The 14,257-nt window shown below is 50.3% G+C and overlaps 5 protein-coding genes across 5 annotated transcripts; 2 read left to right on the top strand and 3 right to left on the bottom strand.

The window, feature by feature from the left end:
• Window positions 1-133: 133 nt before the first annotated feature.
• Window positions 134-2,891, bottom strand: BDV59DRAFT_168654 (uncharacterized protein). Its single transcript, XM_073688121.1, has 8 exons — window positions 2,584-2,891; window positions 2,283-2,522; window positions 2,080-2,210; window positions 1,987-2,031; window positions 1,780-1,927; window positions 801-1,732; window positions 240-744; window positions 134-182 (listed from the first exon to the last, which is right to left on the bottom strand). The coding sequence occupies exons 1-7, from the start codon at window positions 2,721-2,723 to the stop codon at window positions 698-700; spliced, it is 1,683 nt and encodes a 560-aa protein (XP_073552615.1). The 5' UTR covers window positions 2,724-2,891; the 3' UTR covers window positions 134-182; window positions 240-697.
• A 218-nt stretch (window positions 2,892-3,109) lies between these two features.
• BDV59DRAFT_198114 (putative DNA repair protein rad9) lies at window positions 3,110-4,753 on the top strand (the record flags this gene model as incomplete). The annotated part of the gene is made up of 7 exons (XM_073693092.1): window positions 3,110-3,223; window positions 3,288-3,434; window positions 3,495-3,630; window positions 3,676-3,891; window positions 3,942-4,510; window positions 4,565-4,678; window positions 4,727-4,753. The coding sequence occupies 7 exons, from the start codon at window positions 3,110-3,112 to the stop codon at window positions 4,751-4,753; spliced, it is 1,323 nt and encodes a 440-aa protein (XP_073552614.1).
• A 147-nt stretch (window positions 4,754-4,900) lies between these two features.
• On the bottom strand, window positions 4,901-5,948 carry BDV59DRAFT_198113 (regulator of chromosome condensation 1/beta-lactamase-inhibitor protein II; the record flags this gene model as incomplete). Its single annotated transcript, XM_073693091.1, has 2 exons — window positions 4,901-4,909; window positions 4,965-5,948. 2 exons carry the CDS (start codon window positions 5,946-5,948, stop codon window positions 4,901-4,903), a joined length of 993 nt encoding a protein of 330 aa, XP_073552613.1.
• A 390-nt stretch (window positions 5,949-6,338) lies between these two features.
• BDV59DRAFT_168647 (putative MFS phosphate transporter) lies at window positions 6,339-9,131 on the bottom strand. The gene is made up of 4 exons (XM_073688120.1): window positions 8,390-9,131; window positions 8,157-8,324; window positions 7,951-8,093; window positions 6,339-7,888 (listed from the first exon to the last, which is right to left on the bottom strand). The coding sequence occupies exons 1-4, from the start codon at window positions 8,704-8,706 to the stop codon at window positions 6,516-6,518; spliced, it is 2,001 nt and encodes a 666-aa protein (XP_073552612.1). The 5' UTR covers window positions 8,707-9,131; the 3' UTR covers window positions 6,339-6,515.
• Window positions 9,132-9,587: 456 nt separating this feature from the next.
• Window positions 9,588-10,516, top strand: BDV59DRAFT_50677 (uncharacterized protein). Its single transcript, XM_073696525.1, has one exon. The coding sequence runs from the start codon at window positions 9,669-9,671 to the stop codon at window positions 10,188-10,190; it is 522 nt and encodes a 173-aa protein (XP_073552611.1). The 5' UTR covers window positions 9,588-9,668; the 3' UTR covers window positions 10,191-10,516.
• The last annotated feature ends 3,741 nt before the right edge of the window (window positions 10,517-14,257 follow it).

Below are 14,257 nucleotides of genomic sequence, written 5' to 3'. Positions count from 1 at the left end.
CACAGTCAACAATGAACCGGAAACTGTGCAGGTCAATCCAGGGCAGTGTTCCAACGTAGACCTAGACGGGTAAGTGTGGCCTAAATTCTACTAAATGCCTAGTGTGAATCACTGACAGTTTTCAGGCCAGTGTCGAAAATTGAGAAGACAAGTGACCAGCGTGAGGGTTGTATTTCCTGGACGTGAGTTTTCCTACGTTTTAAATTCTGTATTATTTGCTAAAGAGATATCGTGTCTAGTGCGAAGAACTGCACCGGCGAGCAAAATTTTCCTTGGCTCGCTACGTCTGAATCTATGGACCCTCCGATCATTGTCAAATCGGTAAAATGCCAGGGCATGACACTGGCTGATATACTATCTTCACTTTAACAAGAAACGATCCGAAAAGACTGTGACGTGGAACGCGATAATAATTATAATACCAGAATTTCTCTTAAGCCGTTAAACAATTTCCGAAACTCCAATTGTCGATACTAGGCGTGTCAAATTGTTGCCTCTGCTCAGTTTAATTCCATGGCAGACCCAGACTCCCGTTAGAACCTGTGATGTACCTAGGTAGCTCCGCTGGGGAAATACCTATACAAACTCCTTTTCATACTTCGGCTGGTGTTATGTATTAGGAGCCATTCAAGTTACACAACCTTCGTACCTAGGTAGGATAGCTGGAAGGTACCAAAAGTATGCTCGTATAGACCACCTAGTCATCCATATCATGTTCAAAATTACTATCTTCACTGTACTCCTCTACAACACCTTCATCAGCGATCATTGCAATCACCAAGTGGATACTCAACACTTACCTCGCGCCAAACCAAAATCGAATAAACCATCTAATGACACCTTTAACGTCTCGCGAATCAAGTTCTGGGCTTCTTCAGTAAAATTTTTGTCGGAGGTTGCGTTTAATATAGACAGACTGAAACCTCTGTTTCCTGGTCCCAGTTGGGTGATAAACTCAAGTATCCCTTGAACTGTAAAATCACTGTATGCCTGTATAGACAGGCTCTGCAGTTTGGGTAGACACAGGAAGGCGGTCCAAACTTCGTCGTCGAAAAAGTCCCCGCTGATCCAGAGACGCTCCAAACGCGGCAGATACGGTGTCAATGACATAACATGGTCCGGTGTAAAGCCGTTTGAGATATCCTTAAGTTCCAGTTGGCGCAGGTTATTCAACTGTACTATTGCTTGCACAAGTAACTCATTGTCGGTCGGGAATTCGCTCTCTTCGCCACGGAGATATAAAGTTTCCAGGCTGTCTTGACAGGCAAGAGCCTCATGAAAGGCGTGGCTTCCAGCCATAGTATATCCTTCTAGGTACAGACTGCACAGTCGGACCTTATCATCTGCGAGAATCTGCGATAGAAGGGCAGGATCGTCCACGAATCTTCGAAGTTCAAGGTGCTTTAATGTCTTGCAACTGCGTATCCAATTCGCGACGTTGGCGACAATGGAGTAGAATTCTTCATTTCTCGCAACAGGAGGTGAATCAGTAAGTACGAGCACCTTCAGCGCTGGCGGTTCGGGTAGTGAGCCCAGTTCTGCAATGGCCTCAATCGGGAGACTTGTTAGTTTCAACTCAGACAATGACCCAAGTTGAGTCTCCAAGGCCCTGATAGAACGGGGTCCCAATTGGGAAAAGCTAAGTATTTCGAAATATTCCAAAGAGTTTGGCCGTAATTCTTTCAGAAATGTTTCCGAGTCATCTTCAGCAATTCTGGATTGCTCGTTATTCCTGGACAATGATCAGCGTAGCTACGGGATAATATAATGTCAGCTTACCATCCATATATTGTAAGTTGCTTGAACTCAGGGCAGTGAGTGCGAATTTTATCGCCAGCATGATGGGTTAGAGCATACCCTGACCAGGTCGTCATGGTTTGCAATAATGGGAGATGTTCAAGCCATCCGGATAACACAGACGGTGGAACTTCAGCAAGTCAGTTATTTATAGAAACACTCAAATGGATAACCAGATGAATGACTCACCATTGCAAGAAATCCCTCGTATAGACGTGGCCTTCTTTACGATCTCTTCATGTAATTAGCTTACAGGCTTTGGTAGGGGTACGTCCTACTGACCGGAGCAGAGTTTGATAAGAATTTGGTTATTTCCACCAGACACCTTCGACGACCGAAGGCGCTTGTTTCCCTTGACTTCATAGTCAGGCTCAGGCCCTAGAAAATCAACGAGTTCTGGGGCAAAGAAGTCGCTTTAGGGTGTTAGATAAGAGATATAGAAAATAGATCTGGTCATCGAAGCTGACTCCGTCAACATAACTTACCTCTTTATCTTTCCTGAGAACCCCGAAGAACCTAAAAGTTCATTGAGATCGTCGTAATCCAAATAACGGATGTAGTTGTAATAGGGCAGGTATGTTTGACCCAACGTTGACAGCACGATTGAGCGCCACATCAGTGCCCATTTCCACGTAGCGATATCTCCACGAAAAGCAGTCGTTCTTCGCGTTCTGAATTGTTCATCTTCAGCTCCTCCACTCCGCACTGGCGAGACGTTGTAAAGCCTGACATCGTTGATTATCAGCGACGAGTGCGCGGTAACCGCTGGAACCGTACAATCCTTACTTGTACAAGACCGCCAAAGAATGCTCCGTAAAGCACCTCGATGAGAGAGCACATTGAAATAGGCTGTTATAGTCCCTCTCATCCCCCAAGATGTCGAGGATCATATAGAGGGTGTCACCAGCCAATGCGAACGTCGTCATCTTGGCGTCAAGGGCGGTGACACAACAGACGGGTCAATACTAATTTCAACGCGCCGCGTGGGTGTTATTTTTCGAGTATTGACGCGTTTTCCCCTAGTTGGTTTGCTCTGGAAAGAATATAAGAGTATGATAAACTATCGCTCTTTTGGCTGGGGTTGTAAGTGCCTCAAACTAAGCAGAGATGGTTGTTGATGCAGGAAGGATGTTGGATTATATAAGCCCGTGGTCGTGTTTTGCCGATGTGACTTGACTGATTGTGATTTCTACTTCTCAGACAACTTCTCCAAAAGCAGCAAGAAAAGGAGAACAGAGAGAGCTGTCTCCTAAATGAGGGAGCTATTTTAAATACATTACTTTAAGTACTTTCATGCATTCGAAGGGCAGACATGGCCACCCTATCGTTTTCACTCGCCCCAGAGGCACTATTCCAGCTGCATGATGCACTCAACTGCCTGGTCAAATTCCATGAGACTGTGGGTATTGAGGCTGAGTACGACATGGTAGGCACATTATTCAGGGCATGAAAGCGATAACAGGGACATGATGGCTGATTACGCGTTGTAGCTCCGCCTGAGCGTTCTCAATTCTTCGAAGACCGCATATACCGCCTTTGTCTTCGATGCTGATAGCTTTTTTGAGAACTACTCATTCGGAGCAGCAAGCGGCAGAAATCCTCGTCCGGATAAATTCTGCTGCGAGATATACCTTAAAGTGAGGCAATCTAGATCGAGAGACGGATCGAGCTCGCGTTATTAACGTGCAATTTGATAGGCCTTACTCTCGGTCTTCAAGGGAAGAGCAAATGGGCGAGACAAAGATACTGCAGTCGAACGCTGCGAGGTTGAACTGCTCGAGCAAACTGAAGAAACGGAATGCAAACTCATCATCCGGATGGTTTGTGGACTTGGTAGGTCAACAACTTGATTGCGCACGCACACCTAACTCTATCCAGGTGTCATCAAATCCTACAAACTTACATACGAGCCTGCAACCGTCAATCATGCCGTTTTTGACCGCAGCCAAACTACCAACCAGTGGTCAATTGACCCCAAATTTCTACGAGAAATCACAGATCATTTCAGTCCATCGGCGGAACAACTAGATATCTATTCAGAAGGAAGCAAGGCGATATTTACAAGCTTTACCACAAAAATCACAGAAGGGAGAGGTACGATTTGCGCAGACTCTATCCCATCTTCTACGCTCACTATTCTTTAGAGATCCTGAGACAACCGGTGCATACGTCGGTAGCCATTGATAAAAAGGATTTTGAACATTTCCTGGCTGAAGACAATCTTCACGTAGCCATCGCTCTGAAGGATTTCAAAGCAGCGATTGCACATGCGGAGACCGCAGGCACAATAATTACTGCCCGATATACTCGTCCGTGTCGACCGTTGCAGCTTGCTTACGGCTTTGGGGGCGTGAAGGCAGAATTTACTTTAATGACCAGAGGCGAGTCCAGTGGTGATGACGCTCCAGCCTCTTCCCGTGCTCCTGCGCCAGAGCTATCCGCCAGACAAACACCTGCCCCAGTCAATTTTACACAACGAAACACAGCCGCAGACGCGAGGCAGATGCCGCCGCCACGCAGCAGATCGACCCGTCCTCTCACCGGGACATCCGGCCGCGGCATGGAGTCAAATGCTCCGAGCCAGCAGCCACCGCCCTCGGTCGACTTCGATAGTTTGTTCGTACCAGCGGACGATGACAGGCAATGGGATGTGCCAAACGAGGATGAGGAAGAAACCGAAGACGTCCTCGGTTGGGATGCAACTGCGGATCAGGTTTGTGCCAGGCAGCTATTCCCACACATATTGTGTCGCTGACTGGTGGCCCAGGAAACATTCAACGCCAGCCACGGACCTGGACTTAGGGACACCCTGCCAGACAAACGGCCTGAGGCTCCCTCTGAGGAGGATATGGGGATCCCCCCAACACAGCGCATGTCGCAGGTAAACCTCCCCTTCGACACCGTCAATGCCCAAGCTAACGCTCCATAGCTCCAAGGCCTGGGTCTCTTCGACTGAACATAGCCTTGACCTGGTCGCCGGTACCAGCCAGCCAAGCCACCCTCAGTCAAGACATGATAACCCAGCTCGTTGCACAACCAGCAGCCACCCCAATCACGCCGGATACCCCATCCGTGGGCAACGGGATCCGAGCATGCCTCTCCTTCACATTGCCTTGCGTGTCAATATCAGGCCCACAATTCCCATGCTCACCCCATCCAAAGGCCACGACGTCCCGGGAATCAACCAGACCAAGGACATGTTCACTCCCAACGGCCAACTCCGTCGTCTTCGGCAGACCCGCCGGTGGCAGCTGACCGCGGTCGTTACGACCCCAGGCGACGACCGACATGTCGGCCTGATGTACATAGATACCATGCCAACTGGCAGCAATCTTATCGAATCCCTGCAGCTGACCCGGCGCCGGACAACCCGTAACAATATTCCACTTGTTATCTGCCGATCCAAGCACCGCAAACTCCCCCGCAGACTTATCCCCGATCAGGACTGTAAACTCGCGGCCACAGGCCGCATCCGTCACATAGAACGGTGCGTTGTCGATCTTGACCGGCGTCCATGCGATCTTGCATCCTCGTGCAGCCTCTCCTAACTGGCCCTTCCGCGCCGCCCCCCAGCCGTACACCTCTCCATTCGAGAGGACCGCAACAGTGTGCCCCATCCCGCTCGTAAGGGATACAATCCGCGTATCTCGCGGAGGGAATCCTGACATGCGGACTGGCGTCGTAGCGCGCACGTATCCTTCCCCCAGTCCCAGTTCGCCCTTCCCGCCAGACCCAAGGACGTATATATTATCGCCTCCTATGGCGTCGTCGTGCCCACGCTGTGCGCTGATGACTAGGAATGTAGCTTCCCAGGTTGCCGAAACGTGCTGGAAAGACTCATATGTCGTCTCTCCTTCGGCAATAACAACCTGGCAGAACCGAGCCTGCGGCTCACTTGAAGGGGAACGGCCACAGCGGCCGTCCTCGTTACACCCAGCCGAGTAAACTGCGCCATCAGGGAGGAGAAGGAGCGTGTGGTTTCCTCCGGCTGCAATGCGGACGACATTGGACGCTAGAGAACCCGGTGCGGTCGACAATGAAAAGGTCGGCTCTGGCCCGTCAAAGTCACATCTGGTTGGAATGGAAACATCTTCGACATGTCCGATGCCCAGCTGGCCGGACCCATTAGAGCCTAATCCGAAAAGTGGCATGTTATAAGTTTCTGTGGAAGCATGTACATAAAAAAAAAATACACAGTCCTGTTTTCCCGTCCGGTTGCCTGATTTGGATGCCGCCGCTTTTATGAGTGCCGCACGTGAGTGCTGCTCTATGAATGCGGGCGACACCATTGTGCTCCGTGACCGCTTTAGCTCACGTGACTAAGCACAGGGTCTCTACCGGTATAAACAACACTTTCACGACCACACAAGACAAGGCCCCAAGATGATCGTCCTTGGGCACACACATTATGCAAGCTTGATATGTCCCGGGTGACCAGCTAGCGAGGCCCTTGTACCTCAGGCACATCACTTGTATGCACTAGGGTACTCCATATGCAGTTCATAGTGGAGGATCTACTATTACTCTGTTCCAGGAATTGATGGTCATTAATCTTATTTAAACTATAATATGTATTCTGGGTACAGTTTTTATGTCCGAATGGGTACCCACATCCCAAAACAGAAATAATATGCAAGAAAAGTGGCCTTCAGGCGCACGAGAGTCTCGTTCAAACGATAAAAAACCAATCTCAACACAGGGTATCAATATAGCAGAAGTTAATGTTCGGATTTTTCGTTAGGGAAAGAATCACTGTCGCCGTCCTGCGCGGCAGGGGGCAGAGCGAAGTTATCCGATTTGCCATTCTGCTGCTCCATGGGACGGAACATAGGGCTGGTGCGATGGAAGTAGGCATGGACATGGCCTTCCAAGAGACTGTCATCGGTATCGACTTCAAGCTCCTCGCCCTTGTTCTTCTCCGCAACGCGGCGGGACATGGCGGCCTCCCATTCGGCGCGATACTCCTCCACCTTCTGCTTGTAATCAGCCTGGGCATCGTAATATTTGCCCGCTCCACGCAGGCGCTCCCAAAGGGACAGGTGCTTCGGGTGGACGGCAGGGCCGTGGTAATCATGCTCACGACCCTCACGGATGTACATCCAGCGACGCTCCTGTTCCTTCAGATCCAGACCGGTGGTATCGGGCAGGAAGAAGAAGGTCAGAACGACACCAGCAAGACCGAACCAGGGGACGACGTAGAACTTGGTTTGAGTGTCGATGTAGTTGTAAAGCACCGAGGCGAGCAAAGCACCAGCCTTACCCCAAGCGGCGGAAAGACCGTGGGCGGTGGCACGGATCGGGGTAGGGAAGACCTCGGCGGCAACCAGGAAAGTGACCGAGTTGGGGCCAAATTGGTTGAAGAAGGAACTCAGGAAGTACATGGCCTGGAAGGCTTTGATGTGTTCAGGCTGGGTGTAGTAATCGAAGTGGAAAGCAGGGACGATGAAGAGGATGAAGTCCATGAGGAAGCCAATGATCTGCATCCATTTGCGGCCATAGAGCTTGTTGTCGATGAGGAACGAGGCCATGTAGTAACCGGCCAGAGACACACCGACATTGCACAAGTTCCAGAGCCAAGTAGGCATAATGGAATCGGATGCGGGGCTAATAACCTTGATGAATTCATCCTGGAATAGCTTGTTTCCATAGAAGAAAACATCGTTGGCAAACCAACCACCAGCGGTGGCAAGAATGCGGAATCCGAAATGCTCGAACGTCAACTTCAGGGACTGCACGTCGTATCCGGTGACCGAGGCCTTCTTCTTGGCAGAAGCAAGCTGCTTGCTGGCGGCCTTCATGTGGTAGGCACGGTAGTAGACCAGCCAGAGGGTGCCGACAGCGGGAATAGCGAAAGAGACACGGTAGGTCCACTGGGTGGAGACAGTCGAGTACGGGTTGTTACCGCTGCCATGGTGGAAGCACAGCAGGAGAATGATGAGAAGGACCTGGTTGAAGAACTGACCCCAGCCCTGCATCAAGAAAGCACTAGTCACCTTGCGACCACGGTGGAGACGATCCTCCTTGGTGGAAATCTTTCCAGACCCAACGGCGTTCTCCATACCGCTAGTGGCGGTCATAGGGTATTCACCACCTGCAGCAATCAAATTAGACCTGAAATAAGGGGAGCCAAGACGAATCGCCGGGATTACGTACCAACACCGATACCGTAGAAGAACAGGGACCAAGCGTAACAGATAACCCAACCGTTCTGGGTAAGACCCCAGGCGGCGGTGAGCATCAGCAGACCGATAAACATGATGGTAGCATCCTGGATCAAACCCCAACGTCGACCAATCCTAGACAACCGGATTAGAATCTATTGTTGCAAGGGCTGACATCACTATCGCAAGAGAGCATACCAGTCACCCAGAACACCAACCAGCATCTGACCAACGATAATACCAATGATTTCCAGGTAGTCGACAGCGTGGATCCATTGAGGATTGCAGATCTCGCCCTTGTCCCAGCAAGCGGGGAAGGTGGCTTCGAACAGGGGCTTCAGGTTCCCAATGGAGAAGAGCACGTAACTAGAGGAGGGGAAATGTTAGCGACATCCACCCCACGCTCGGCGGTCTTGGGATTGGCAACTCACCCTTCCAGACCAAGACCGGCACCGGGAAGCACCATGTTGCGGAAATAGTAGGAGATGGGGGAGAGAGGATCCTTCTTGGTCATCTCCCAGATCCCACCGAGCTCGCGCTTGGCCTCTTTGGCATCGTAGGAGCCGACGAACTTCATGCGGCGGAAGATGGACAGATCGGCCCAGTAGGTACCGTCCGGGGTGTAGCTGTCGTCGGGACGAATGAGCGCGTCGAAAGCGCCCTTTTCGTTCATATCCATGTCCTCGAGAGGATCATGGTTACCCGACATATCGGGACCGTGAGGAGCACGAGGGCCAAAATCGGTCATCTTGACTGGTGTATCGGGTTGAACACAGAGACCCAAGAGATTGCAAGCTTCAACGGATGCTCTTGGCTCGAGGATGAGAGGGCTTGGGGGACGGGTTGGAATGCCCCTAAGGGAGTGAGGTCGAGCGGTTGACCGTGGTGAGGCGTGGCACACGATGCAAGCCAAGTTGGACAAGGTCTGGGCTTGGGGTTATATACCAGACCAGCCAAGGACTCACTGAAATCTCTGGGCACAGGAAGGCGACGGCCAGCGCGCCGGCGTTCTCCAGGCACATGGGTCAATCGCAACGTATGATAAGCCAGTGAGAGACGGAGATCCACGGCTGACAAGAGCCAGAAGCCTCTGTCAGTGGTAGACGGAGGCTGAGGGTCTCCATCGCCCAGAAACGGTGGAGCCGAGTGGCACCTTTTTTTTTTTTTTCTATCTTCCTTTTCTCTTTTTTTTTCCTTTCTTTCTTTTTTGCCTTTAACTTTCCTTCCTCTTAGTGCATCATGCGGGGCAATGGGGGAGTCCCTTCCGTGATAGTCTATTTTTCATTTCTTTTTTTATTTGAATTGTCTCAATTCCCCGAAACAGATGGGGCAGTGAGTGTGCAACGTCAAGGAACTCGGCGGAAACGATGAAAATCGCCCAGTGCGGAAAGCGGGAGGGACGAACCTCCGTCCTCCCTCGTCCAATCATGGACACACGTGGTGGCAGAATCTCTTCAGATCGACGCTCACCGCCTTCCCCGGCCAGACTGCCCCTCCCCGCTGGCACCAATCAGCATGTCTCCTGCTGCACGTTGCATAAGCCTCGGAGTTACTAAATCAAGTCGCCACGACAGTTCATGGTGATGTACAGACTTCGTACAGGGACTCGTGTGCCGATACATCATGGTACATGGTGTTATACTAAGAATACCTCATGATGATAAAAATAACACAGGCAACTGTCAATCAGTCGATCACACTGCGTTGTACATGCACAATACATCATCCGGCATGAGATCGTATCAGATCTATCCAGGCATCCATAATCCAGGTACTCTGGGAATCATGCTCAGTCCACCGATCTCGCGAAAGAAACGGAGGCAATTCCCACACTTACCGCTCCGGCATAAACACCCGTGGACGGATATGACCATTCCTAAAACGACGGCGGACAGGGATGACAGTCATCTTGGCACTTCCCCCGCAGCCAGTGAGGATGTCCGCTGCCACCACGTTCCTTGCGGGGAGATGCCCATAGGAGATGAACCATCCCGTCCGCTCCCTCTCCACCTTCGGTGGACGGCTTTCCATGCCACATGGGTTGGTTGTCCGCGATATGTCCACGTGCCCCCTTACACGAACGTTTTGACAGACGTCCACGCCATGCAATTGCCCCCGAACCCGCCCCAGAAGGTTCCATACAGCATCTATCAAGGGGTCGAACGGCTTCTGGCTGGTGCTGTGCATCGTGTTCCAGGGGTGTGGCACCATCTATCAAACTCTACAGCATGAAGTTCTTACCCGATGGTTTCTTGATTGGTTCAACAAGTGCTCGGTCCCTGTTTCAACTCCTACGGCGTATGGGTACCGATGGGGGCCACGCATCGTTGATCCAAATATCCTCGTGCCCTCTCCGATGTCATCCACCGCACTAACACTGGCCAAACCCTTTCCCCTTTCCATGTCTCGTCTCGTCGACATTTCCATATTTCGTCTCCGACTGCGCGCGATTTCGTTGGAACCACATATTAGACGTTTATTAACGTCCTCACTAATCAACTCCCCTGTGGATTTGAAGCACACGTGCGTCGGTGCGCCTCTGGCCTTTGTCAAAGCTTGGCCATCTCGCAGCGCTTTGGTTCACCTTCCGACTCGTAAGCACATGCCCCCGGTCAAGCCTCTCGTCAAAGCTTAGCGAGCTTGACCAGGTAAGCCTTTCTCACCCAAGCCCAACGAGAGGGGCGACATGGAACAGGAGGTCAAATGCATGCCTTGCATTGGTCGACCGGCCCGTCTGAGAGTACGGCACAAGGCTTGTCCAGGAATATCAAGTCTCCATCCTCGGCCCGTACGCCTATAAGGGTCTCTGAACGGTCAAGGCTGTTTGACCTCATGTCGAGTACGTTCCTGCGGCATTTCCGTCTTGCTGACCAAACATAGCATCGTTAGTGGTTCTTGCTTTTTCCACCACCCTGCAGTCGGGCGTCCCGAAAGGCTCTCTGGTAATCATAATTAGCGACGATGTTGGGATTACGAAAAAGAAATCATCTTGCCGTCCGGTAGAATGAAGCCACGCCTGGGTCCCCCAGACCCAAATGCAGATATTCATATGCGTCAGCCGGCAATCCTTCTAGTGCCCGGTTACGAAAACACATTAGCCTGGGAGTGACGCATTCCCTCCCTTGCAGCAGGCAGATCCCAAAACTGGCTAGTCTATGTTGCCTTAGGTTATCGCCACAGCAAGAACACTGCGTGACGAAGCAGCAGGGCTTGACGTGTAGTATTTGCGAAGAGAGTAGGCTGAAGTCTTTGATCATAGTCATGGCGATCATTTCGGTCAAAAAGTCACAGCTGCATCAATATTGCAGTGCGGGCATGTGACATGCTCAATTTCTATATCTAGATATTGTTCTGTCTCATGCCAAGAACCATCTATGTGGCAGTGCAGGAATATCTTGAGCTTAGATGGTTCGTCTAAGAGTTTCCCTCCAGGAAGTACATATAATATTGCTGCCTACAATAGGTATCAATAAAATATTTTGTTTAGGAGGCTGAGTGCATACACATAGTAGGGGGTTGGTAGGTAGGTAGGTAGGTAGTACCGTCCAGCTAGGCAGGGCGAGTGTGGGCATAGAGATGAGCTAAGCTAGGGCTCTAACTATACCTGACTCTAAATACGCGAAGTCTTAGATTGCCATTCACTTGTCTAGAAAGCTTCTCTTACATTCTACTAGAATTCTATAAATTTTGAAATATATATACGCTAACCTGACCTATAGCTAGTATTCTGACACACGGCGCGAGAAACAGCTCGCATTGGCTCAAGGATTAGCAGGCGCTATATGAGGTCTGCGGAGGACAGATGGATTAAGATCTCGGGCAACTTAGACAGTCTAATTGTTACCGTAACCGATCTTGTTGCGAGTTGATACCCGCGTCTAAGGATTTCCCACAAGAATGTGGGATAGAATCACGCAAGGTCATAATATGGCGTATGTTCTTCTTTAATGGCTTCGTCCATGGGGACATTGGGAATGACTACCGTTGACGGTCGCCAAGGACGTTGCTTCAATTCTTTTGCTCGGACCGGTATGCTTCGAGTTCGAACAGCTGGACTACTTCTCGTTCAAATACACATCGTTCTCTTAGGTTGTCTGATAAGATGATTCGAATTACCTCCTTTAATCTAGCTACGGCCCGTTCGTACGGATCTCCAGTTGACTCTTTGCGCTAGGATAATCGCCATCAGGGCCATCTCCCTCCAAATCAGTATGAGGGGACAATGTGCATGTTACCAAGATATCCTTACCAATGACAAGTCTGTACCCTTTGCAGTCTTCATTTCCAGTCAGGACGGTTGCCCGGCTCTCTAGGGTTCGCCACTTTTTTCAGAGATGAAACCACCCTCCCATTCCATTCGACCGTGTTTATTACATGATAATGCGGATCCCCGTATATGTGGAGAGTAACGGAATATTCTTCCGTGTCCGAATCTGCTCCCTTTCGTGGTTTTGCAACGGCATTGTCGCTCTTCTCACTCTCACGTGAATCGTATCTGGGTAAGGTCGATGCTGCATTATGACTTTTTGCCTTGAGGGCTTTCGCAGTTGCCTTGATACCGACAATTTTTGCATTTAACAGCTCCTCCTCTCCCCGCTCACAGCCACCCCCAGGTAATCGCACAGACAACGTCTCCGGATTGTACCACCGACCAGATAGCTGGAAGAGCGGAAGACCCGAGTAATCCCGGAATTCGCGATGCTGCGTTAGTCCCCACGATCGCCCATCAATAGTGAAGAGCTTCTCATTCGAATCCGCGTCACACGGAAAAAGTCCAGCGGTCTCCGTGGACCCTGGAAGCTTTCGATTTTCAGGGTCGTGGGCTTAGTACAGACATAGTCTGGCCGGAGCCCGATGGGTTTGTGTAGGGCTGGTGGGGGAGTCGGCGTGTAGCAATGCTGGTATAACATTGTTTCAGGTGTTTCCTCAGCTGATAGCGTCCGATCGATTGTACAATCGTTGAAGCTCCAATACCTTGGCGGATAATGGTTCGGCCAATGACGCGACAATTCAGTTCGGATTGAGGCTGAGACACCGGCTCCGCGAGGCAGAGCCCAAGAGATCTGAGGCTGACATGTAAGATATATTCACAAATCGCTCCCCTATTACTTCCTTTTTCCACTATAACTATTCTCTGCTTTCCACTACACGCTATCATGGGCTTGTACCAATATAAGTCGCTAGATAAGCCCGAAGAGATCCGGCTAGTTACCATCCTGCCAGGGCAATACTACGAGAAAGTTCGCCTGGAAGTCTCACACGTTTCTTTAATCGCTCGCGAACCGTCCAATATCCGCTCTAAAGTATCCACAGATGCACTTCAAAGGACCCTCCCGAAGAATTGGTCTGTTCACGAAGCCCTTGATGGCGTAAACAGATAGATACCTCCAATGTAACAGCTGGAAAGTTAATATAGATGCCCATGTGCAATCGTAATTACAGGTCTAAAGATGTCACTTGTCGGCAATGCTTGATAAAATAGCACTGGCCTTGCAGGAGACTACACTTGTTTGCGACTATTTCTTCGTGCCCTCTGGATGGCACTTGTCATAATGGGTCTTTGCTTAAACCACGATGTGAGAGTTCGTCCCATTTCGTTCTTATAAAGTCTTCAACTAGTGTTATTTGAAAGATGGAATCTCTCCACCAAAATCTAATTTTATCGCGGCATATGTCATACTTATATGTCTGATGGGGTAAATCATGGAAGCGGGTCCACTGTCTTTAGTGACTACGTTTATTGTTTGAAGATCAGTGCTATATCGTAAAATGTACTTGTGTCAGTACCTAGTGGAATGCGGATATGCATCTTGCCAGATACAATCTTGGTGTAGCAAAGCAGGAGCTTAGATCAAAAGAAGGAGCCATAAAGAATCTATTTTACTAATGCAAACGAGAGTCTGGACTAGGCTGTCTACTGCGTACGGCGAAGAATGCAATTGCTGAGGCCCGGAACCTCGAAGCCATACTGCAATCCGAATGTCAAACACCCGAATCCCTTCCTTCATTCAAGGACTGGCTGTGTTATCCGCTCCGGAACCGTTCTTATCATATCAGAACCCCAGCCGAGCATTCCAGAGTGGTGCGGTGCAGCATTCTCCAGATCGGCGGGTAGTAAAACCCGGCATTCCTCGCCTTGGGCACGATGCACAAGCATTCCCCATATTACCCCGTGGGCCAATCAAGACCCCATGATGTTGTCTTCGCGTGATCCGAAAGTCCCTGTCATTCTTCTGCATGCCCCCAAGGGCGGTCTGGGTGTCACAGGCCGGCAATGTTTCTGCCACGAAGATATATTA

Source organism: Aspergillus ambiguus, assembly GCF_047715705.1.
Source record: "Aspergillus ambiguus strain CBS 117.58 unplaced genomic scaffold BDV59scaffold_2, whole genome shotgun sequence".
Classification (NCBI taxonomy): Eukaryota; Fungi; Ascomycota; class Eurotiomycetes; order Eurotiales; family Aspergillaceae; genus Aspergillus; species Aspergillus ambiguus.
Note: the sequence above shows the minus strand (reverse complement) of the source record. Positions and strands in the feature narration are given on the sequence as shown.